This window comes from Eutrigla gurnardus, assembly GCF_963514095.1.
Source record: "Eutrigla gurnardus genome assembly, chromosome: 10".
Lineage (NCBI taxonomy): Eukaryota > Metazoa > Chordata > Actinopteri > Perciformes > Triglidae > Eutrigla > Eutrigla gurnardus.
The window spans coordinates 25,772,216-25,798,543 of record NC_139924.1 but is presented as its reverse complement, the minus strand read 5'-3'; the positions used below and the strand labels follow the sequence as shown (position 1 = coordinate 25,798,543).

General features: G+C 45.8%; 1 protein-coding gene across 1 annotated transcript in view; it reads right to left on the bottom strand.

Moving 5' to 3' along the window:
• The window catches only part of robo2 (roundabout, axon guidance receptor, homolog 2), a 146,457-nt gene extending 127,388 nt beyond the window's left edge, over positions 1-19,069 (bottom strand). The window contains exons 1-2 of the mRNA XM_084020157.1: positions 18,932-19,069; positions 6,255-6,581 (exon numbers count right to left, since the gene is read on the bottom strand). Of these exons, the coding sequence (XP_083876283.1) occupies positions 6,255-6,581; positions 18,932-18,986 (382 nt within the window). The 5' untranslated portion in view covers positions 18,987-19,069. The remainder of the gene's footprint in view (positions 1-6,254; positions 6,582-18,931) is intronic.
• Between the last annotated feature and the right edge of the window lie 7,259 nt (positions 19,070-26,328).

Below are 26,328 nucleotides of genomic sequence, written 5' to 3'. Positions count from 1 at the left end.
TGAACTTCAGCCCCTCCGCCCTGTCACCTCCTCCCCAGCTCCGTATGATGGATTACCATCTCTGGCAGTCTCAGAGGGTCGGTCAGAGAGAGAGAGGGAGAGAGAGAGAGAGGGAGGTGGGTGGGGGAGCTCAGTCACTACAGGGACACATTCATCGGAGGGGAGCGCTGGGTTAAGGAATTATGGTTTGACAGAGATCTTGGGGTGGATAGGAGAGGGCAGAGGGTTCTCCAGGGGTCAGAGGATCCAATCCCGGCCGGACTCGACGGAAAGCCACCCTCAGAGTCTACAGGGATTTCCCTCAGGGTCACATTTCCCATTAATATTATTATCACTCACTTGTCCCGTCGCCCGCTTGTCACCAAATAGAGTGGTATCGGACATCGTCATCTAAATGCTGGTAAACAGCACACCTGTGTAGCAATTTAAAACAGGCTTACAGCGGGTAAACCCCATGTGGTTATCTACACAGAGACTGATAAAGTAGGGTATTTTGCTGGAAGATAATTTGATGATCAGCAAAATAAATCTGCTTGCTGAAAAAACTAAAAAAAACAAAACTGCACAGGGCCTGAATAAATTACAACCGTGAGTCAATATTAAAACATAAATCAAAGTGCAATCCAGCCATGAAAGCAGCAGCCTCTCACCTTATCCATGTTTTAAAGACGATCAATAACCAGCCTGCAGACACATTTCAATAACAGCTCAGTCTGCATCCAAAACCGGCTGATGAGAATGAAAGAAGGGGCGAGGCGGGCTGAGCTTATTTTATCAACTATGCTCGTCTGCCAAAACGGTACAATTTACCAACTCCACGTTAATGCACAGGTTCATTTCTCAGTGGTTGCAGAGCGGCGTAAAGCCCGGGGGTGATGAGACATTCAGGGGTGGAGGGGTGGAGGGGGGGGCAAGGAGAACGAGGAGAGAGGAGGCAAAACACAGGCAGGAGAGACAAAGCAATAGACCTGCATTGTCAGAGTGGAGAGGCCATCAATAACAGTGTCACTATAAAGAGAGGAAGAGGGAGAGGAGCGAGAGTATAGGGTTTATAAAGGAAACACAACAAAACCCGGTGCGACGGGTGCTTCATCTTGCCGGGCACTAATGGGCGTGAGAAGCGCCTGGCTCAGCATTCTCCGCCTGACAGCTCACTCCTCTGCTGACGGGGGCCGTGGCATCCATGACGGAGCGCCACACAATTGTTTAATCCGGTTTGTACACACTCGAAGGTGACACAGTGTTGGGTGGAGAGTGCGGAGGGAGACTGATTAAGGGGGCCGAGGGAGATTGGTCAAAGGTCGCCCCCAACTTGGGAGTGCTGCGTCTCTTTTGCCACCACACTTTCCATCTTTGTCAGATCTTGCTGCACCAACTCCATTAATGCTGTCATTACTCGAAGGCACACAGTGTGTAATATTTCCCATCTTCAGCACTTGTTTCCTCTGAAGGTAAGAACGCAACACAGGCTGGTTATTTCCCTTGGCGGCGTTGGGGAGGTCAGAGCCGGGACACAGCGCCCGCTGTGGATGGCAAAAACGCAGTCTCAGGAGTTATCGTGAGTGTGTGTGTGACAGTGAAAGGTCAGACTGCTGGTAGTGACTGCAGTGTATTCCTATGATTTATCTTCCTGTGAGGAGTTTTCCAAATATCTGTTCCATTTCTGAAGGTCTGTCTCTGAAATTCACCGTGGCCATCTGCAGCTCGAAAACGAGCGAGCTATCTGCATGCTGTGGTATATGACCGGCGATAACTGCATGTGTGTGTGTGTGTGTGTGTGTGTGTGAGAGCAAATCCCAATAGATAACAACACCTTTTTACAGAGGTCAACAGACACCAGCTGCACTGACACAGAGCTGACACATCTAATCAGGGTTTTCTCCTCTCACGGTTTATCAGAGGAAGATATTTCTCACACCCTCGCCTGCTTTCACCAGCTCCCTTATCGCTGAACCACATTCTCACCTTTTTTTTTTTTTTTTGCATACTTTTTCTTTTTCTCATGCTACTACTTCTTTCTGCACTAAACTTGGCCACCTTGGCCAAGAAATATCAATAGTCCTGGATATGTTCCCAGTACTCTTCACACTTCACAAGTCCACAAAGTAATAATGGTTTCTGTCTGACCCTCAGCTCGGTGTTCTACACATAAACAAACAGGGATGCACTCTGAGAGGGAAACACATTTAAATCTAAATTAGTTTTGGTGTCTGTGTTTTATTTCCTAACTGTAGCATGCCTCATTAATGTGCCGTAATGGTTGCATTGTTGCTGCTTCCTTCATTACCCTTCATTATTTCTCAAGGACTCCGGCGCAGATTAAACCTCATCCTACCGGGGTTTATGAGGGCAAGTGTTTGTTACACGCTTGTGTGAGAGTGTGCGAGTGTGCGAGTGTGTGTTGTCTGCGTGCGCTTGTCACTCTGTTTTTTTTTTTTTTTCTCATTTCCGAAATGGAATAATGAGTCCAGATGAGCTCGTGAGAGGCTCGTCAGTGCGGCTCGGCCTGACTCCCCACCTGGCCTGCTCCTCCTGGCCTGTCCCTTTATTAGCTTCCTCATGCTGGACACAACAGGAACAGCTTGGTGCCCTCCTCCCTCCTCTCTCCACCACTCAAACCTCTCCCCAACTCTATTTTCCTGCTAATTACCGTGTTGTACGAGCACCAAATGCTACCGAACGATTCACTTAATTGCAGAAGTGGTACATTAGATGATATCAAAGGACCTTTTTAAAAGTCATCCAATCCCATTCCAAGCGGCATTTAGAAACCAACCCAAGACATCTGTTTCATTTCTGCGTCATTTGCATTTTAAAAGGTTACAAACTGAACGAAAGAAACATAAAGGATACAAATCTACACCTCGAGATAAGTGTGTTGGTTTCCATGCAGACGATTACGTACGTTTAATACGCACGTCAGAGGGGAAGAGTCGCATTCGACACTCAATTAAAAGTGCAACTGTTCACCCCTGCGCGCTTGTATCGGAGCGCTGGATAAATGCGTGTTTCACATCAACCTGGAAAAGATGGGGCTAATTAACATTTTCCTTGGGATCCTATCGCCCCCAGGTGTGCCTTGTCACACTTGCATATACACAGATATCCGCAGTGCTAGCAATTTATTCAGCAGCGTTGCTGCAGCTAGCATTTCTGACACAGGCTTCACAATGATTTATGGACCTGCTCATTGACCTAGTTTATTCTGAAAAGAGAAAAGGGGGCACATCCCTTAGTATATGCGGCATATCCATCCCATGGAGCTGGCCTGCAGTCACTTTCTGGAGATCGTGGGATGTAGAATATAAGATGACAAGTTCTCTACCTTCTGAAGTATACAGGACAGTGAAACGTGTCCCCAAATGCAAAGTGATGTCCACGCATGTGATGAACATCCAGCACTTAAAGGAGACACGATAGAAAGACATGGCCCAGTAACAACACGAGTCCCCCCAATCTGGCCCACATTAATAATGCAGAGGCACCTCTCAGAGGCCTCTTCCCCCTCTTCCTCTCCACTCCACCTTTCCTCCTCCAGCAGAGAGAGAGAGAGAGAGAGAGAGAGAGAGAGAGCGGTGAGTGCTGCCCAGCTTGATGTCCAGCATGCAGCAGTGCTGCTTTGCTCTGTGGACACTGAGTTCAATCTGTTTCAGAGCCGCAATTAAATTATCTCACCGGGGTCCTGCTCAACCACTCGTGAACGGAAGGGGGGCAAAGGTGTGTTCAATACGAGGGAGGGAGGGAGGGAGGTAGAAGAAGGGGCAAGATGTGGGGGGGAGGGGGGGAGGGGGTATCATACACACAAACCCAGTCCAACATGGATATGGATTTAAATGCTGCTTTTTTTCTTGTACGATTAGCTGCGGCTTTACAATCACTAGACGGATGTCAGCACCTGATAAAGCTAATCACTGCAGTAAGCCAATGCCGGGGGATTTAGCACCCCACTCCCTTCTGATCCCCCCCCCCCCCTGAAGACCCGGCTGAAAGAGAGAGCAGAGAAAGCCCACGGCCCAAAACAAACCAGGCATGGAGCAGCTCTTATAGTATTAGAGACAAAAATACACAAAGAAAGAAACTGCACATGGCCAAGTCTTAATGTCTCTGAGGTAAATGTATGCATAATTGATCATCACTTCATTGCATATTTATACATTATTTGAACTCTATTTAAAGACCTACTATCATGTATGGATGTGAGAGAAAGGGTTCACTCAAACAATGAAAATAGCACGATAGAAAAACAGAAATGGAGCCGCATTGATTCTGGCCACCACGGTGTCAGACTTCTGATTGGATCAGACGCCGATCCTGCAGATCGAATTCAGGGCCGTGTTATTAAAGTTGTCATTAATATAAAACTTCCTCATTTCCTCCATTTACTGTACAGTGTAAAAGGGGCTACAGTAACTGTCCCTGTTGAACTGCACTTGACCCACCAGCACAACCCTCTTTCCCACACACACACACTCACACACACACACACACACACACACACACACACACACACACACACACACACACACACACACACACACACACACACTCCATCTCAGTCAGGGTCAGGCCAACGCTGCTGTCATTCTCAAAATATGGGTGTCTCGGGTCGGGTCAACAGAAGGTAAATTGTGTGAGGTAGTGTAGAGCCATTAACGGTTTATCTTTAAATTGAGTTGGAAGATCGACATTGACAAGCAATTAAATGTAGACGGATATATATATATATATATATATGTGTGTGTGTGTGTGTGTGTGTTTGAGTGTAGATATATATGTATATGCTGCCTGATGATGGAAGCCAGGATCTTTTGCCTTAGCTCAGTTTGGTCTGAGGCTTTGTCCTGAACCTCTCTCAAATCTAGAATCACCCTCAACACCAATCCCAGCTATGCTCTTAAATCCACACCTTGCTAGCCCTGCCTCATCCCCCTCGTCTCCTGGCACCCCGACCCCTCACCCCTCACCTTTCAAGGAGTTAATGCCTCCGTTCAACCCCCCCTCTGCAGCCCAACTCATATTACACCGGATAGAGGCAGAGATAAGAGAGAGAGAGTACAGAAAAAGAAAGGCTTAAAAAACTGTATGAGAGGGAGGGAAAATAAAATAATCTGGCGACTTCATCAATTTTTCATGAATTTTCATTTAGACTGGGAGAGCCCTCTTACAGCAATCGATAGATCAAGCTGCTGTCACGCAGTTAGCACCTGGGGGCTGCTGGGAGGCCCCTGGGAAGGCAGGAGACCGGATCAGAGGCGGGACACCAACCCCCTCCTCTCCAACACACTAAGTCCATTTCCCAATGATCACAAACCAGCTACCCGTCCGACAACCACTGCTGGTTGTAATCACCGTAGAAATACAATAATAGGTCCTTTTTATTACACGGTGGATCGTTACTCCTGTATCTGGCAATAGCCAAGTGCTAAAAAAAGTCAACATGAAGCTATGTTTCTAAAAGAACCACCAGTTGAAACAACATAAGGACATGGAGGCTTCCCGCCCCACCTTATGGGCAGTTGCGGTGCCTGGGAGCTCCACAGGAAGTCCAGCCTGAGTATGCTTGTGGGGGGGGGAGGCTCATCTTCAAAGGTAATTTATTCCACAGCTCAGGTTCTGCCTGTCAGTGTTCACCAACACAGTCCAGTCAAATTCCCTTCAGGCCTGTCGTTCTCCCCCCACTCACCTGTAGGACTCACCAATATCTCTCAGAGCATCGTCCCTCTCATACAGTCTGACAGAAGCTTAATGTCCTACCCTGCAGGTCTGCAGACAACTTCAATAAAACCCTCTAGAGTTAAAAAAAAATACATCAAATGTACCTCGAGTACCTTTGTTGCACGACTCATTAAACCACCAAACAATGTCACACATAGTGAGGCCTCAAGTGAGCTTAACTGTTCTTTTTAGATCTACAGGAAATGATTACAGTGTTTGCAAATAGAGAACACGGAAAGTCAACTATTAAAATAGTGTAATTACAGTTGCCTCCAAAGGAAACACTGAATTGTTTACCGTTATTCCCTCCGGTAGAGACAATGTCATTTTCCATTATGTACAAATGGAAGAAAAACTGATTCAGGACAGGACATGTTCAAACTGTATCTCTCAGTTCTTGCATGCTGACTGTAAATCCAGTCTGTTCCACCATCTGGAAGAAGACTTTTCTTCATCCAGACAAATTAATTGATTAAATTAAAATAGCAAAAAATAATTTCAGCAACGTAGCCAAGAGGATAAATTAAGAAGAAACTCACATGCTACTTCCAAAGATGCGTTGCGGCTGATGGCCTCCCCCAGGTAGTTCCTCGCCACGCAGACGTAGGCGCCCTCGTCCGGCTTGCTCCGGCGTCCGTGGACGATGCGTAGGAAGAAGAGCGAGCCGCTGGGCAGCAGCATGCGGTGAGAACGCGGGTCATCTTTGTCCGTTTCCACCCGCTCTCCATCCTTGTACCACTCCACCGTCGGGGTCGGCCGACCCTCCGCTTTGCAGTTGAGGGTGGCCGGCTCCCCCTTGGAGACGATCAGGTCAGAGGGGTGCTCCACAATCCGGGGTGCGGAGTCCTCCTGGCGCAGACGGGATCCTGTGAGGAAAAAACGAAGAGATGTGATTAATCACAGAAAAACATCACACTTTGTTTCAGTTCAACATTTTAATATACAAAGGCCTCGTCAAGTCAACAAGGTCTCCCATTAACATAATAGCTGGCAGGTAAACTAATTGAATAGGGAAGAGGTCCGGGTTGAATTAATAAACACATCTGAAAGCAGCTGATTACATCTAGCTGGGGAAGGCCTCGGGATACCACAGAACCATACAGAATCTGGGTAATTCCATCGGTGAAAACTGTGATGACTGTGATTTGTTGCAGATCTTTTTCACAAGAAAAGAAAAAATGATCATAAAAATAATATGAAAACATGGATTGCAATTTCCACGTTGAAATGCCTAAAATGTCTTCTTTTGACCAGCTTTCTAATGCAACTACTTACTGCTAAGAAGAAGAAATATCGTCTATGTGGACACTTTCATACAGCTAGTAAGGGAACAAAGCAGCTGGGAGAACTTGTATCTACATTTTCATCACAAGACTAATATTAAAAATCTGGTGCCAGAATCAACATTACTGGGGAGTAGGACAAATGAGCTGCTTTCCTGCCACCACAACCCAGCCCTGCACACGCAGTGGAAAACGGATGGTGGACCGCGACTAATAGTTACCAAAGCTTGTCTAGGGTTTGAGGCATGTAAAAACATATATTGGACCCTTTAATCACCATTTCAAGCCGATCAAAAAAGCAGCCATCTGCTCTTCTCAACCCTATATTGCAAGGGCTTGCCTCGCGGGTAATTGGACCCATGGGTGAACAGTGAATGGAGGTATGGTCAGCTAACATCTGAACTATACACACACTTACACAAATTATATGTTTGGCTTTCGGTGGGGTGCAAACAAGCAAAACTGTTGAGTCCACTGTTGTACGAGTGTACATGTGATGTGAATATGAATGCCGGGGTCCAGACTAATGTCAAATGCAAATCCCCCATGGCTGAAACCCTTGGCCTATTCCTTTTTTTTATTAGGGCTTGCAGTGGATGAGCTCTGAGAGTCTGGCAGCTAAGATAATGGTCCCCAAGTCGGAGTGCTCTGTGTGTATCTGTGACCAGGTCCTAACCACAGAGATAAGATGCTGTAGGCCACACACACACACTCATTTACATCACAGAGGCCCTGGGAACCATGCAACAATCAAAGAGGTTGATCCAGCATCTAACAATCAAAGATACGATACAGGGAATAGGGAATAAGGCAAACTTTTCCAACAGTCCTTGCTTTATCCCCTTTCTTTTGAACCCACATTCAATACCCCATCAATAACTCTGATTCAGTTGGCAGCCACAAGCGAACCAGTCAGTGTTGTATTAAGTAGAGTGCCGGGCTCTTTGTCTTAAAATTAGTTGTTGCAGGTGTGCCTGTGAGTTGATGACTGTGCCCTTCCCTGGGGCAGTGCACTAGGGTAATAGGACGACGCCTGCTGCACAGAAGAGCAGTGTACCACGCAGGTCTTTGTGCTTATGTAAGGGCTAATTTCAACATAGGATAAAGGCAGAAGAGTGGAGGCTCCAGCTCTTTGTTTGCCTGGGTTTGCACATGTTCCACTACCCCTTATAGTTGAGTCTCCCTGGGGAAACGCTGTTCCCCGTTCTTTTTTTTCTTTTTTTTCTGCCAGAGACTCGGGGTAAAAGGACAAGCAACGTTAAAAAAACCCCACTGATCAGCACAAAATTCACTTCAAAGACCCCGGACGCATACACTCTGTAAATGTGCACTAGTCCACCATTTGTCTAAACAGGGATCAGGCATCAGACAGTGGCATATTGACCCCTGAACAGGAGGTAGTCTGTTCTCTCTTCTTCCTAATTCGGGCTAATTCCCTCCATTTCCCTGTCATTGATTAGTGATCAGGCCTAGTGTCTTCCTCTAAGTGGGGCCACAGAAAGGGGTTTGTAGTAGAGAGGGGGCGGTTATAACCTGATCCCCAAGTGCATGATCGAATCTCATTGGTATTATGTGAAAAACTGGAGATGAAGAAAAAAACCTACAGTATGCTGCAGGCAGTGTTTAACCCAATCTCTTTCTCTGGTAGGTGATGGTAAGCTAGCGCTAGTTGCCCTGTCAGCACAGGGGCAGAGGGGCAAGTTTGTATTCTGGCGGTAAGTGACCTAATAAATGAAGCAGTAATTAACACTGTGACATTGATAAATGGAGGGCAAGATAAAGGACGGAAACGGACACCCCCATCTCCCTCAGATGGGAGAGTGTCAAGCGCACATTTATTCTTATCTCATTGGAGCATCTGCTTTTCCCATAATCCAGAGGCCCCGCGGTGGCTTCCCACTAAGGCCAACGCGCATGCACAGCACTAAACTGCTGCGACTCCATTCGATTTATATCAGTCTAATTTCTTTAAATCCAATTTGTATTCCAATCTACTGCCTTCTAATCACTTAAACCTTGGGTGTCCATCTGCTCTCCTCTTTCCGGTGGAAATGAAAACAGCAGATGCCTCTACAATTGTCCTTTCACTGCCAGAAAAAGCGGATCCGGGAGCACGGAGGGCCAGACGTGACTGGTCAGTGTCCTTCCTGAGTGGAGGTAGTCAGGAGTAAAGGTAGAAAAGGTTGAAAACGCATCCATATGGCACAGAGTGTGTTTTAAAAGAGGCGCATCAATCTCAATACTGGGGAAGCTCAACATGTAGACCTTGCCTGTTGTTGTACCCTTGTGTGGTTTCCCAACACACTCTCACAGAAGTTTGTGGGGAAAAATCATGACTTCCAAACTAATGTACCGACTTAGGTTTGAGAAAAACATCATGGTTTGGCTTAAAATAACATACAGTTTGGTTTAGGCAACAGAATCACTCACAAACACCAGTGTTGTGGTTTGGTGACCCACCTATCCACAATAAGTAGTCTTTCTCAATATTTAATGCTACATCACGAGCTCCGGCCATTGCATAGTCATCTGGAAGAGTTTAATTTGCATGTCCACAGCGAAAAAAACATCCTCATTGACTTTCCATTGGCATTGTTTTCCGTGCTGAGTGACATTAATATCCATGTACAGGATGACTAGATTGAAATTGCGTGACTATTTTGCCGTGAGACTGCGTTGGGCTCCCATGTCCTAGAGATGCTGTCTAAGAAAAGCCTCACGTACATCCCGCCGCCCCGCCATCAGGCTGAGCTCCTAACAGAAGTGAAAGTCAATTTTCAGCTTCCTATTGGGCCTCCTTTCTCACTCTCTTTACGGTAAATGGGCTTTCTGTTGCCCTTTTAATGCGATCATTGGTGCTGTGCAATCAAGTGCTCTCTGAGCTGAGGCGAGTGCACTTCACTGGGTCTCAGGGCGCACGCTCCAATCAAAACGCTGTGTTTCCCCCCGTCTGCAATAACACCACCATTACTTTTCACCACCGCTGTGCAGTCATCCTCTCCTGGAGGAAAGCAGCGACCAGAGAACAAACAAACAGACACAGACTGGAATCAGAGAGGGATTACTGAACCAAAAGCTCATTCTTTTCTGCCTTTTCTTTCACCCTACTTATGTAAGCTTCGCTGCAATCGGAAGCAATTTTGTAACGCAGCTATCCAAGAAATGTGAAATTTTAACAGCATTATTTATCGCTCTGTTGTGCTGAGATTTTTCTATCATCTTTTCTATCTATAATAGGGCTGTTCGATTTTGCCTAAAAATAAAATCTCGATTTTGTTCTCTCAAAATCCGATTTTCGATTACGATTACGATTATTTTGTGAAATGACAAAAGGCAAAGAAATTATTTCAAATATGCTGCTTTTTTATTGAACATTTCCCCCATTGGGCTTTAAATGCAATTTGCTCTTATTAAACAAAAAATGAATGAATAAAGTGCAAAACTCTTTTTGTAAAATAAATAAAGTTTGAAAAAATATAAGAAAAAAATCAGCAAATCAGCACTTGCAAACATACAGTAAGTTATATTTCCAATTAAATAAAACAAGACATTTTCTAATTAAACTAAACTGGGTCTTTGCATGCTAAATAATAATGTAACCCATGAAGGAGGTAGAGGTGTGTGAAAAATCGATTTTACGAGTTTCACGTTTTAACATCGTTCTAAATACATAATCGCGATTACGATTTAAAATCGATTAATCGAACAGCCCTAATCTATAATATATCACACTTCATATTTATCATTGAGACAAGTTAACACAGTTAAACACATTCCGTTCCAGGATCAAACCACCACTTTAACTGCCGTAACAGCTTGTTCTCCCTCGTATTCCACTGACCACACACATGGAAGGGCTCTTTTCTATTATCTTTGTCACGTATTTATCCATGTGGGCAACAGAAGATCGGGCCTTTCATGATCTTTTTGTAATTATTTTTATTAGCTCCCAGGAGAAATTCCAGCCCACCAACCAAATCAATACCTACACCAGTCTCAGCCAGACCATAAAAGGAAGAGCTCCCCAAAGAGATATTAGTTATTCTGCCAACAGACGCGTGTGCACTGATCACAGGTAACCAACGGCAACCTCAGACCAAGGCAGAAAGTTCCAGTCACTGAAGCTCCATAAAACATCAAACATGAACACCAAAGTCCAGGCCAAGGCGCAGCAACACTGTAATGTGGAGAGTGAAAGGGCTTTACAGGCAGAAAGTGCTGAAACGAAGCAAACTGAGGAGACGAGTGTGCAATAAAAGGCAGAGAGAGAGAGAGAGAAAAAACAAAAACCTCAAAGAAATTTAAAAAGGCATGAATAATGCATTTGATCCACGTCGTCCATTCTGAAATATAATCTCCTCCTGAACTCTCTCCACTTCTCCTCAACCTCCCACTCCATCTCCTTCTCCCAATAAATCTCTGCCTCTCCCTCCCAATATCTCCCTCGCTCGCTCGCTGTCCCCGTCCTGCCCTCGCCGCGAGGGTGACAGAGTCATATCCGTCATGTCATCAGAAGGGAAATGCGAGAGAGCGGCGGGGGAAACTGGGGGTTGGCGATACAATGATGTTACCGGCCTTCCTCGCCTCTGCACCAGCCTGCCGTGACACTTGCGAGCAGCCCCCGTTCTGCACCCCAGATTTATCTTCTTTACGGGGGAGCTGTCAGCGGCGTCACAGCACATGAGCTCCTGTACGGCCCGATACCAGGCATGCAGCTCATCTCAGACAACCTGCTGTATCTACTGGAGTCCATTCCAGCCCGCTGCGTGCAGCCAGCCACCAGATACAGCCTGCAGTAAACAGCGGAAAAAGCCTCACAGCGAAGACACAGACAGGTGCTGAGCAGAATCCATCTTCTGTTGCAAGGGAGGGAGTTCCAGCTAGCTAGCAGCTCACATGATGGGCTCTGTTCCACCTCAGTGCTCTGCATACTGCACCCCCCCACCCCCCTCCACCCCCCATCCTCCTTTTTCCTGCTAAGATCTATACTCTGAAAGCACACACTGGGGTAATTCTAGGAGCGACTCCCAACCTCTCACTGCATCCACGCTCGCCTCCAACAAATATCAGATAGAATATCTCGGAGTGTATTTTGGGCAGTGATGTGCTGGGGTCGTATTGACTCTGCATCTGTGTATTTGCCCTCTGTACCCCCATGCAGATGGAATATATAAATAGATTACTGTGGGAAACAGAATATCTGATTTTGCTGCAAAGGGCTGATTCACATATCTTGCATTTCAGCAGTTTCCCCCGCCGCCCCCCCAAACTGCTCTCGTTCTGACTCTTCAACTTGAACTGAAAGGGTGATGTTGTCTTTTTTTTTCCAGCAGGTGGCCTTTCTCAGAATCGCTGAGATTGCTGACTGGAAATATGAGACTAAAACACAGTTTTAGACCTCTTTATGATGAACTGCAATGTGTTGATATGAGGGCGGCTTGCTTCCTATATATGAGCTGATTAGTATAAGGAGTACAGCACCAGCTCAGTGAGGCTGTCAGGTCACTGGTAGGGACACTAAACTGTGTGATGCAGATTAAATGATTTCCAATGCCCTGGCCACTCAAGCATGTAGCTCGCTGCACCACTCCACCCTTCTTTCAGCCCTTCCTCTCTGCCTGCACGTCCTTCTCAGCAGCCATTTTCTTGCCTGCTTCTTCTCTGCACGATGGCGGCAGCCTAGATGTTGAAGGTGGGTGCTTGTGTGTAAAAAAAAAAATTAGCGATTCAAATCCCAGAACAAGCGATAAAACTTTAAGAGGCGACTTGAATAATGAATAGTCTCCTCTTCCTCGTTAACTACCGCTGGCGAGACTACGAGTTAATACCAAATCAGTAGAAAACTGTAGTCTCTGTAAATGTGCTATAAAAGATAAAGATATGTCTGAGGGTTTGTGCTAATGTAAACACAGCTGGGTGCAAACTTTCACATCGCCCTTCTTTCGAGCGTGGGCTACTCTAAACAGTTCCTACTGAGGGAGGCTCAATGAAATGAACGCCATCAATTGATTCCCCCTCAAGCATTGTAATCTTTTTACCTGCGTTGCCGAGCTGCGCCAGCAGACTGAGTGGGGCAAAATAAATAAGTGCTGTATTGCTTTAGAGATGAAGCTGAAGGTGGAGGGGGGGGTCTTCGTGCGTCCAGGATACACTGTGTTGAGAGATGAGTGGATAATCGGAGGTGTGCCACAGGGTACTGACCTGTAGTGAACGTGTTACAGTGTCCCTGCATGTCAATGAAGGCGGTCTCCGCCGGCAACCGAGCGATGCACTCGTGGAGCAGAGCGAGGTAATGAAATGGCCCTTACCGCTCACTGTTTGTGTGTGTGTTTTTTTTTAAGGTGCGGCATACCAAGTCAACATAAGATTTATTAAATTTCGATTCCATGGGACACTTCATCTGGTCTGGCTTAGGGCGACGGGGTCAAGAGCGCTAGCAGTAAGTGGATGAAGGACTCATTCAATTTACTCATGCTCATAAATCCATGCTAACACAAAAAACAATAGACTTTGATGGTTATTAATGGTGCTCACAAACACATTCACACACATACACCCACACTCCATTTCATAATTCTACCACTAGCCGGTGTGTTGCCGGGCTTCTAAATGACAAATGCCCATGAGCAGCCCTCCAGAAAAAAAAAAAAAAAAATCATCACCATCCTGGAAGTGGAGCTGGAGAGTTCAAACGTTCAAGGATGCGATTAAGGCTTTTCTTCCTCCCCGCTGCAACGGTTGTGACACTCGGCTCGTTCCACACTGAGACTTCAACCACAAAGCCACCTTCACCAGGAGCCATTATAAACAGTAAATCCACTCTCCCCGGTCTACACAGCATGGGACACAACACGGCAAAGATTCCCACAGCACCCATGTGCCTTATTACTGTGATGACTATTATGTATTCATGTGATCGTCCACTGCTCGGCCTGACAATCATTTTTTTTTGCAACTGCACTGTAATGATAACTTAGCATATATATTAGTACATAGACTTTCTGATTGCAAAACAAGGTTATTTAAAAAAACATCGCCTGGGAACACTGTCTTGTTATCAAGTAACGACTTGTATGGAAAGGAAAGGCACAATAATAGTGACGGCACATAATTCACAGCATACGCTAAGATGAAAAAATAGCATTTGTAATTCATAACGCCTCCAACAGCATCAACATATCATACGGGCTGGGGCCCAGCTGTACATAATTATGCATGTTTACATGCAGGGAGATATCATCAGGAGGTCAGGCTTGTCACAAGGACCTCCGGGTTAATATATTTCCCACACCAACACAAAGGTTGGGGAAGTGATGGTGTACAGGGGAGTCTATGCACTTGTGTGGGGTTAGATTCCCCCCCAGTTTGTCACAGTGAAGGAAATGTACCGAGCTGTCACGGCCTGGTGATCCATAGACCGAGCCGCGGCCGGAGAAGGTGGAAACGAGACACTATTTCACCGGCTCCGCCACTCGGAGCGGCATTACAGCCGCGCCGGACAACCGCTGTGTGTGACGGATGTGTGCTCGGGAGTCATGCTCCGGCTGTCCATCTCCACAGATCTCACACTGAGAGACAGCTCATGCATTTTTATCACCCGGCCAGACCTCATCTTCAAGACCCTCGGCTGAGAGTGTCACACAAACTCTTCACAATGAAGAGTCAATGACTTAAAACAAGCACGGGAGAAACACAAGTAAGAGATGATGACGATAAACAGGTCCAGCCAATAAAAAAGGGACGTTAATGCCTACTTTGTTTCATTCAACTCATCTGAAATGACTCTTTAATTGTTCCGCTTGCAAAATAAGTGCCTCATGCAAACCACAGTGTCTTTATGTCTGTATGGCTGCCCTTGCCTCTTTGTGTGTGTGCTTAGTTAAATATTTGTATGTACTTCCGTGACTCACTCAACCTTGACATCCCTCCCTTCTGTCTGAAGGTTGCTGTGAGACAGCCAACCAGAGGCCACAGAGTAATAACCCCTCCCCCAAACACCAAAACACTGACACTGTACTCCATCCCGACTTCCTGTCCGCGTTTTGGCATGCTCTTAAGATAATCGAGTTTCGTGAAGACAAGAATGCTCGTCGCGTCCACACACTGCACAGAGAAGCCGCTTGCATCGTGACCGCTGGCTGCGTGTTTGCCGGTGATCAATAAGGGTTCACTCGCTATCATCTAATCATCAGGACTTATATAACAGTAATTAGATCCACGTTTTCTGTCTGCCTCGGACCCCTTAATCGGCTGTTGGGGGCAGCAGAGGCAGTGAGGGAATAAAGCAGGGATTATATCTGTGTCCTGGAGGCCCTGAAGGGTGAGCACAGGTGTGTATTCTGTGTGTGCAGGTGTGTGAGGCAGGTGAAGGCCCCAGACCGCCGGCTTTACAGCATAGTCAGCACGCTCAATTCATCATCCCCCCCCCCCCCCCCAGCCCGACCAACACACACACACTGCCATCACAGGTGTACAACAACCCCCTCTGTGTTTGAATTCCACCCTCATGGACGATGTCAAGGATTGGGAAGGGTTCTGAAATATAAATCATACGAGGAAAGACACTTATCCTTTACTGCCGCCTACCTGCTAGCATTGAACCTCCATCTCTTCCCGTAGTAGTCTCTCACCCTCGTTCTGCCTTTGTTTCTCCAGGAGAAAGCATCAAAGCATTAGAGCTTTTTTCTGCTTTGTAAATGTCAGGGGTATGCTTAATAAAGCTGAGGTAAAAACCAGCAAAATCAGCCATGTGCATTGTCTGACGCCTGCTTTTTCTCTCCAGTTTTCTCTAGGAAAATGTAAATGAATGAACCAGCGCCATCCCAAAAATGTTAAACAGCTGTTTAGTTTTGAGCGATCACAGAGAAGTACTTTGGACTTCGACGAAGTACTCAAAGTCTATTCTCTTCTATCCTGAACGTGTGCAGCGACGGCTGCTGAAACGTGATCCAAAGAGTCGCCAGAGCTGCCCGTTCAAATATCATAGGAGCTGACAGGCCCTCGTCACTATAAGTAACACTTATCACACACACACACTCACACATGCCTGTAAGCTGGTTTTCATTGGAGAGGTGCTCACCTCCTTCTTTGTTCCCTGTTCCTTCACTTCCTCTCATAGTCCCCACCTTTCCCTCCGTTCTACACTCATGTTTGATGTTAATCAGAGAATAAACAGCGGAGCACTCGGACGCGGAGGCAAGCGGCTTCCTCGACAGCGACGAGAGCGTGGGAGACAGTCGAGGAGAGCTTCCTGTAGATCTGGGATGAAGGGTCATCATTACAGCAGCCCTATTCCGGCAAATGAACCGCAATTACAATAACGCCGCCTAAACGCTGCCAACTCGAGCAGAACAATCACATTTGGGGGGGCGAGACATCGCAACGGCTCTTACGCAATGACCTCAGCCTGCCTCATCGTTCACCTACACTATTTTAATCTGGGCTTACTTTCCATTACTGGGCCGTACTTTAAACCGCTCTCATTCAATCACGACCATCAACAGAGCCGTTAGTCTCCGACGGCGCTGAGGTAATAAAGCCTCATCCTCGCCATTTCCCTTTAAAAGAGCGTGTTGTTAAACAACTCGCCTCTCAATTTTTCTATTTGATTACACTCATTCTGTCTCCCCCTCCCCTCCTCCTCCCCCTAACACACACACAACCGCTCCCTGGGTTTGAGTTTCTCCTGACTCAGCATTACTCAAACCGCAGCCCTGCTGGCGGAAACAGAGCCGTGCACTCCGAAGGCCACCAAACACTCCAAGTGGCTCCGTAGCCCGGTTGACGGATCTCAGTTGGACCGTATCGGTTTGTCACCCAGGATGGACGTGATGTCACCGGCTCCTACATCACAGACGCAACCATGCAGTGGATCTCAGAATAGCAAAAAAAAGGTCAGGAGTGCACGTCCACTATGCAAAGCATGCTCTAATCCAGCTTCAAAAGCAGCACAGTGGAGTTTAAGAGATAACCAGGCAGCTGCGGGCCTGGAAATATCTCAATCTGATGCTTACAGTGTGGCGACGTTGTTTTCAGCTGCACAGTCTCTTCCAACCGTGGCAACAACACCCAACAAACACTCCCATCTCACCTTCTCTCCCCTCCCCTACACACTAGCAGTATTAATCACTGCACACTAAACAGTGACTGACGCCATTCACAAGGCTTGGCTTTGTTGGGCTATGCTGCCCAGTGAATACAACTCCAGACCTTTTTGTCTGCCTAAGTGGACTCTTAGAGGAAGCTCCTCCCTCGCCAAGGACCCTCCGATTACCTCTGAAAGGGGCTGGGTGATGGGTGAGTTCTGCAGGGATGGAGAGGGGGGGGGGGAGGGAAGGAGGAGGGGGAGGAGGGTGACAGGCAAATGATTGGGAAGATCCACTGCTCCTGGGGAGATGTGCACCCTCTCCCTCTGGACGGCTAGCAATGCCATCAGCCACTGCTTAGCAACCAGTGGGTTTGGCTGAACCGAGTGAAAGACACCAAAAAAAAAAAGGTAAAAGAAAGAAGGAAAAAAGATTTAAACCACAGCAGAAAAGGCGGACTTGATTTGCGCACTAGAACGCAGGAGAGGCAAAACTCGCAGCTGTGAAGAACAAAAGCGGGAGTTGACAGGTGGAAGAAAAGAAAAATGGGGCCTTGAAGGCACTCGCATTCAGAGACAACAAAACAGAAAACTGGCCTTTACATACTTCTGAGTTGTACAAACACTCCAAATCAAACACGTGAGTCATCACACGCAACACAGTGCCGATAATGTCCCAGTATGCGACTGTGATTGCCTCATTCTCCCATCATCACTTTGTCTGTGCCGGGCGTGTGTGTGCCTGTGAGACGGTGAAAAGGTAAAAGCAGCACTAAAATCCAATCAGACTTCATGTTGACGCATTTTAAAAGTAATACATCTTAATCCTTAACAACCATTCCACCAGTCACAGGTTGGGCCGAGCCCACTCGCCATTTCCGTCACCTCAGCCCTTCCATTTTGATGATTGATGAGAGTCATCGCTTTAACTCCGCAGTGTTTTAATTCCTCCAATAAACCTGTTCTCTGGTGAAACCTTGTGAGATCGTAAAAAAAAAGATGCTGACTTGGCACTCAGATAGGACGAAGGCGGTTGAAGCTTTGGGCTGCAGCAATTAAAGAGTATCTAATTTGCATCATTATTAAAGTTTAATCAGTCAAACGGGAATAATAAAGTGGGGTGGTTCAGATTTAAGCCGGTTTACACTGTGATGCACAGCCGCGGCGTTGAAATCCTACAGGGAAGCAGCACCACAGTGCAGTGCAGGGTGATCACAGCATATCTGCCATATCTGATCTCTGCTGTGTGGACTTGTTCTTTCATTCCCATCAGCATGCATACAAATGTTTGGGAAATATGTAAAAGAATCCTTCAACAAAATCCAATCCATCTCTCTATGAGAGTAATAACCTGTAGCAACTGTAAAAGGACTGAGGAATTATTCAGATTCACACTGATAAAAAAAAAAAAAGTGGGAAATCCTTCTTCATAATATACGGATACATTTCAATAATATTTACTTACATACTTGCTGCAAAATAAAAATCTGCCTTAATTTCAACCTCCTGAGAGGCGAGCATTAGCTGCACTGAGTGGAAGAGTTATCTGTTGAATTTCATCTATTTAGTTTTATGAATGAAAAAAAAAAACATGCAATTGGAAATATATTTTGATGATGTGAAATCAATTCAGACAAGGTCATCAACAGGATGTCTGTACTAGCAGACGTAACAGCCCTTTAATAACCAGAACTCAGTGAATTAATGACATTTTGATTTATTTATATCTCCAACACACACATCAGAGCTGGCTGGGAATGACGGCTGGAGTGCGTCTGTTCAGACCCAGAACCGGATCTTCCGAAACCCAGAGGAACTTTTCACACAACCACACGTTCAGGTGACTTACCATCAACTTGAAAGAGCAGTAATCCGCCAACAAGGATGAACGCTAGCGGACCCATACTCGCATATTAAACATCCACGTCGGGGCGCGCAAATCCTCCAATTCACTGCAGGAGAAAATATGTCCGAAATGACAGCAAGTCTACTCCGCGCTTCTGGGGACTCCTGCACACCTCCTAGTTACTGACAGGAAGCCAGCTTCAAGGTCCACACACTGAGAGGATCCATTTCACAGTAGGGTCACCCGGGTCTTCATATCCAGCATCAAAACAGAAAAAAAAAGTGTTATTATCCCAGCTCGCCCCGTGAGTTCATCCGCAATATCTGCTATTTCTCCAGGATGACCTAGAAGCCGAGCCGGAGCCCCGTCACAGGGGGAGAAGTGTGCGGTGGAGTCCACGCTGGAGCGCTGACGCAGGCTGGGCACTTTTTCCCCCGCAGGTCCTCGGGTCCCTGAAGACGCGCGTCTCTGGCACCTTCCAAAGATCTTCAGCGACGTCTCCACAGTTCAACACATGGCTGCCGGGCTCACGCTCTGACGGGGGACCACGCGTTCCCCCCCCTCCCAACAAAAAGTTGGTTCATCACAACGAGAAGCAGCGGCTCCCAGAAGACCCATGTGTGTGGGGGGGTTAGATAGGATAAAGCAGCTCCAAGTGTACAGTCGGACTACAAGTCACTTCAACATCCTCCTTCTCTCCCTCTCTCTCGCTCTCTCTTGTTTGATTATTTCTGGTGTAGTTCTGCAGCGCGGCCGCTAGGAGCGCACGGTCGATGCGCACCCGGCACAGCCCGCAGCCCGGCACAAACACGGAAAACAGGGTCCGTGACGGCAGCAGCGAGGGGGGAAGAAGAGAGGATACTTGGGAGGAGACGTCTGTAGTTATGAAGACTCGGCTAGTGTGTACTGCTAACATAATCATGTAAACATATATGTGTTGGAGTGGAGGATAAACCCAAATTAACCCTGTTTACATGAGTTTTCATATCATTTATAGCACATATTACATAGATTTATGTATCACACAGTGTGAGCACAGCACTGATGAATTGTATCTGAAAATATCAAATGTAACCCCTCACTTATATGCCTATTAGTGCAAAAATAAAAATAAAAGACACAACCAACAGGTGTGATAACAGAAGACTAGATCCTCATAAGGGACGATGCAACAGACAGTATATGTTTAAAAATGCTATTTCATCATTTCAGAATACGGTGAAGATGATCAATAGTCTGCATGAAGGCATATTAAAGAGGCGAGAGAGGAGATGCTGAATGGTACGTGGATGTTAATGTATTGAGATATTGGAGCAGAATTGTAAATATGATCTCTGTCAGATATCAATGACTGATTGAGCGAAGCTCCTGCATCAGGATGAGAGGAGGCGGCCTCTCTGCATACAGATGTGTCTTTCTCAGGGCAAAGTGTGCACACAAAGACAGCAACAACAAAAAACCCATTAATTTCCCCTTTTAATTATGGAAAATATCTGGTAATATGATTTTGCAGCCAGGAGAAGATGTGTTGAGGTTCAGAGATAGGCGGGGTCGTGGATGTGGTCTGCACTCCTACCCAGCAACCCTCCTCATGTTGTCTCACCAGTGTTGTCCAGTATGAGCTGTGAGCTCCCCCTACTGGTGTCAGTTATAGCAATCAGCAGACTTGTCACCATGCATTTTAATATTGCTATCAAGTGAGACAGCACAGGTACCCTCCAGCAGGAAGTAGCCTTATTCATACAATCTCCTCACATGTATGTTGCTTTTCAGCAGTGAGCTCCTGGTGAATGCTGGTTATTAACAGGATATATGCATCCTGCAGACTTAACAGCCCTTTAATGAGTGACTTCATCATCAGAAGAGCTATTATACATAATTTACAGCAGTAAGTCACGTGGTATGTAAAATAATTAATAGTAAAACTATTCTTTCTTCCCCCCCGATAGAGCAAATGTAAATTGGTCTATTATTTTATTAAAATAACTTATAAAATACGAGCTGTATGCAACATTAAATTAACATTTGAAGAAATGTGAGATCAATCTAACAAGCTGTGTTTTTTTTTTCTTCCCTGACGAGGAGAAGCACAACCTAAAAGGCTCAGATTTCACATTTTATGATTTACATCAAAGTCACCCATAGAACAAAGCCCTCAAAACCCACAGCATGTTCCCTGAAGGTGTGTGTGAAATAACATACAGGGACCCGCGCCACGACAGAACCACTTCTATTGCCTTTTAATAATAGCTTCGACTGCTCGCAGGTTTTGTTTGTCGAGCTGCGTGTCGGAGCTCGCCCTATAAAGGCCTCACTGGGAACGGCAACATGTTGTAAGTTTGTTGTAAGTTGACTAGCGTGCTCCCGTCGCAGGCAGCACTGTCAGCTGGCCAGACACAGCCATTTGTCTTCATATTTTAATGTCTGTGGGCTGCATGCAAATGCTGCCTCCTCTGTGCCTCCATAGTGTCCTAGATTCTACCACACACACACACACACACACACACACACACACACACACACACACACACACACACAAACAGAAATTTATTGTGTCATCAGTGCTGCTGACGGTTCAAGGCAAATAAAAGAGAGAGAAAAAGGGGGGATTGGAAAAAAGGTAATTTACTAAGAAGAAAGCGTGCTTCAAACATAAACAATGGAGTGTTTGGCTTCACTGATGGAAAAGTAAGTAGAGTGTAATTCTCCCTCAAGCTCTGTCTTTTATTCCCCACTTTCAATCACTGTATCTGTAGCGGAGGCAGTGATATTCCCCGGGTTTCTAAATATCAGCTGAAAGTGGATGTATTTTAATTAAACCGGAGGCTGTGTTTACTCGAGGCCACGCATGTTGCAGAAAAAAAATATGAGAAGCCATGGACTGATAACTCATGGACACTGTAATATGAGTTTATGCCTCATTCCCCCGTCAGAAGAACGTCACAGAGCCTTTATTAGGGTGACATTCAGAATATTAGTGGCAAACAGGGTTTTCAAGGTTGATTAGATTTTTCATTTCAAAAACTGGGAGCATGCAGATGAGGTGTAACCGCACACAAATTAGTGTGACGCCACCGAGGGGAGAGGAAGACAAGAAAATATCTGCATCAACAACAAAACCAATATTAAAAACATGCATGTTTTTATCCTTTTTTTCCAGGTTTCCCACCAGATGCTGAAACGGATCATTTGTTTTAACCGTAAACTAATCACGACACAATTGCTGTCACGTATTTGGTGTAATTATGTGTTTTTAACTGAATCAAAACTAATAATCAATCAGATCATTTCCCATTATTGTCCTCAGAACATCTGCTCATTGATGGATCCTGCGTTTAGCCGTTCATTAGGAGGGTTGTTTGCTGTGACCCACATCCATCCTCGTCCACTCCTCCAGTGACGCCACTTCCATCAGTCAACTTTCCAACACTCCCGAAGACTTTTGTGACAAAACCAAGTTGAATTATTCCCTCCATTAATATAAAAGACACCAGATAACAGCTTGCTATAAGGAAGATAAACGTTGAGCAGTTTATTAAGGATTAATGTGATCACTTTAAAATCTGAAGTGCTGCAGCCTTTAATAACACCATCCTCTAATGTTGCCTGTAAATGATTAAGGCTGCCGGTTTATAGTGAAGCGGTGTGAACATAAAGTGCTGCAGTGTTGTTGTTGTTTTATAGATAAAAGCACAGCTGGGGATCAATAGCGGGTCCCCCGAATGGAGAGTGTGATATCTACCAGACAATCGGGAGTGCGTGCAACAGCGGCGCCCACTCTGGGGGGTTTGCAGAGGCATTCCAGCGGAGACATTTCCTGCATTTTAATTGCTTGCAACTAAGGTGCAATTCAAACGCAAACCTGAGACGCTCAAACGCAGACGGTGACAGAATGCGTAGTTTGGGGCAGAGCTGCGTCCGTCTGTGAGGACGCGTCCGGGGGAGAAAGAGGAAAGTGTTTTTAATTGTGTGCCGGGTCAGAGGTTCAGGTAGCAACATCACTCATGATCAGATCAGAGTGGTATTTGGGGAGCTCTTAGCTGGATATCTTTCATGGCTGAGTATCCCCTTACTGGGTCCGGGTCTCTGTGTGGGGATGATTAGGAACTGGAGGTGGGGGGGGAGGCGGATGATGTGTGGAGAGGTGATTAATGTAGATGTCAGTAGCGGCCCTCCCTCCTCGGCTCCCTCCCCAGCATCCGTAATGACACCTGGGGAAGGCAGAATGGGTCTACCTGCAGCCCGGGCTCCCCCGGCAGGGCATGATTCTTCCCCATGATCCTCCTCTGTCAGCAGTCCTGTCACCGGGCTCGGATCAGGCCCTTATTAATGGGCCTCTATGTCAAACATAGATATTAAGCTGTGCTCTGCTCCGCACTATCCTCGGCAATAACACCCACATAGGCACACACACTGACACCATCATTTCTATACAATACAGTGACAAGGCACACACACACGCAGTACATCACACCGATAACTCACTAACACGTCACCACATGCGCATTAACGTTTGCTGAAATATTACTTTCTTATTTAGCAAGTTTTACAGATTCCAGCACGACGAAGAGTTCATAGATCTACTAGATATCTGTGTTTCACCTCCTCTGCTCCCACTCTTCAATACACACACCACAGCCGTATCACATTATGCTGAAGAAGTGACAAACCTCTCACCATGATGCATCGTCCAGCGATGCAAATCAGAGGAAGGTTATATCGCTACGGAGTCAGGATTAAAGTCTGTGGCGGGCTGAACATGAATAGAGCCGAAGCGTTGGCAAAGTCTCAGCAAGCCTGGACTGCTTTTGCTATTCGGGTTCCTGCGGCTTTGACGTGATACATAGAACAGGACATTTATAAGAATCCACGTTGTTGGAGACGAAACAAAGCAGATCTGGGCTCATTCAGGGCAATAAAACATGGAATGGAAGTCAGCGTGACACATGTTAAATCCTGTACTCTGTGATACTCCCTCAGAGGGGCTGAAGGAGGAAGTATGGAGGACGGGACACCTGAGCTCTAGGTGGAGGGAGGCTTCTATCAGCAGGACATGAACTCTGCATGTAATGCATCGGCCCGTCTTCCTTCTCTGAAAGTGAGACAGGGCCACGGGAATGTGAGACAGGGGCACCCTATCAGATGTTGCAAAACTGGGGATTACTGTAAAGGAATTCTTGCTTTTCACATTTTCCCGTTATTCTCGCTCACGTTCATGTCGAGGGAAGTGCTGAGTAAACGGGCTATGAATGTATTTGGTTTGCACATTTAAGTAAATATGCAGCTTTTATAGGGAAATGACTTGGGGATGGTAGAGCACATTCATTTGTAGCCATGTTTACCAACATGACTAAGGAGTTTCTAGGTTTGAAAACCCTGAAAACTTTCTCTATTAAATATTCACGACTAACTAAGCAGAAATCAAAGTTAAACTTCAGAGGGAAAAACATCCTTAGATATGCTTTCATTTTAAAGCGTTTAAAACAGTATATCTGTTTTGATCAGATTTGACTCACAGCAACACAAGCAACAACCCCACGACTTAGTATTAACTTTTGTGTTTGCGTAAGATGCCAATATTAGTTTTCAGGGATTTTAATCGTGGGGGTGTTTTCTTCTTTAGTAAAAATATCGATACGGCAATATATCGCGATACTTTGCCGCCCAATACAATATCGTTTTTTCAACTCCAAAGATTAATTAAAAAAAAAAAGATTCATGTTTAGACGCGTTGTGAATGCAGTACTTTATATATATATACAGGTACTTGTGTTTTCATCTTTATTTATATCGCAATACCGTGATACGTATCGTATCGTGACCAAAGTATCGTGATACGTATCGTATCGGGAGGCTCTTGCCAATACTCACCCCTAGTACTTCAGCAAAATGTACCAACTGACAGAAATATGACCATAACATCAGTGCAGCTGCAGTGACAGAACAAAATAACCCAACAAAGCAACTCTTTAAACAAACTACTACTTTTACGCAGTCCTGTACAAAGGTAGCATTTTTCTCCTGAAAAGGCCGTTCCAAAGAAGCCACTAACGAACTTGGAAATGTCAAAAGAGAATCTATAAAGTATGAGTTCAGTTGCAGGGAATCCAAAGCAAACTTTAGAGGAGGATCTGTCTCCTTCCTCCACTTCTTTCTACGTTATGTCCTCCCACTCGTACTACATATCCCAGCCCATCTTCTTCACATTCCTGTCAGTTACGGAATCTCCCTGTCGAGGTGAAAAACAGTCCACTCCCGGGGCCCCGAGAGCTGCAGCTAATTAGCTGGCCTACTTCTTCCCTGAACACGGTTGCTTCATCTGCGTCTGTGGAAACTCATCGTAACTGTCACCCCCCCACTATGGGCAGAACTTGATAACAGGGTGCTAGTCGTGACACAACGGGGTAAACAGCTCGGTCCAGTGAGCGATGGCCAGCAGCTGCTAATGAGTGAGAAGTGAATTGTTGAGCTGACGAGTCAGAAGGGAGGACAAGAGCTTCTCAAGTATCTCTCCAACCTCCTTATCAGGGAGGACATTGTCCTTCCTCTCTCCAGTCCTCCTCCTCCTCCTCAATCATTAGCAAGGCTCTGTTTCAGGTTTGTAAATGCCTTCGTCCTGCACAATTAACTGGACTCTAAAGGCCGATAAGACTGGTCATGAGGGAAACCCGTCGTGTCGATTATATACAACAGTCTCTGTTAAAATGGGAAGTTATTTATTTTCACTACCCCGACAGGAAATTGTGAATAAAAGGCACAGCTGGTCTCGTAAACACTCAAGTAAGCCACACCAATTGATTTATTTAAGCTATCGCCCTCATGTATTCTATCGTCATTTCCTTGTTTCTCATTAAAAACATTATTGCAAAGAATTGCCAACTTCCCCGAGACTTGGCAACGAGCATCCTCAATCAAGGCACAATAATATAAATATACGAGTGCTGTTGGGGAGAATAAAGTTTACAAGACGGGAAGCACAACACATTTAAATGCCTGCGAGAGGCTTTGTGACATAAATACCTTTATTATCCCGCTGAGTTTCTCCCATGATTGAATCCGTGGAAACGACACTGTGTGTTTCCAATTCTAGTATTTGGAAAAATAATTAAACTGAATCAATATGTTTTTAATGAGAGGCGAATTAGATTTTATTGGAAAGGGCCTCGCATCAGTTGCTAGCGTTGAGTGTGATTGGTGGCACTTTGCCTCCTGCCAGCATCGTCACACTTGCAGTAGCACATGTGTGCGTGCTTTTCTAGCGTTTACATGTTCTGTCCCATCTATAATCTGGCTCTGCTGACATATTGTGTTTTGTTGTAAAACCCACTCAACATTATAATGTACTTATAGCAGCTAAAGCCCGTTTTCAGGGGCGAATGTGTATAAACAGTTTCAAATCA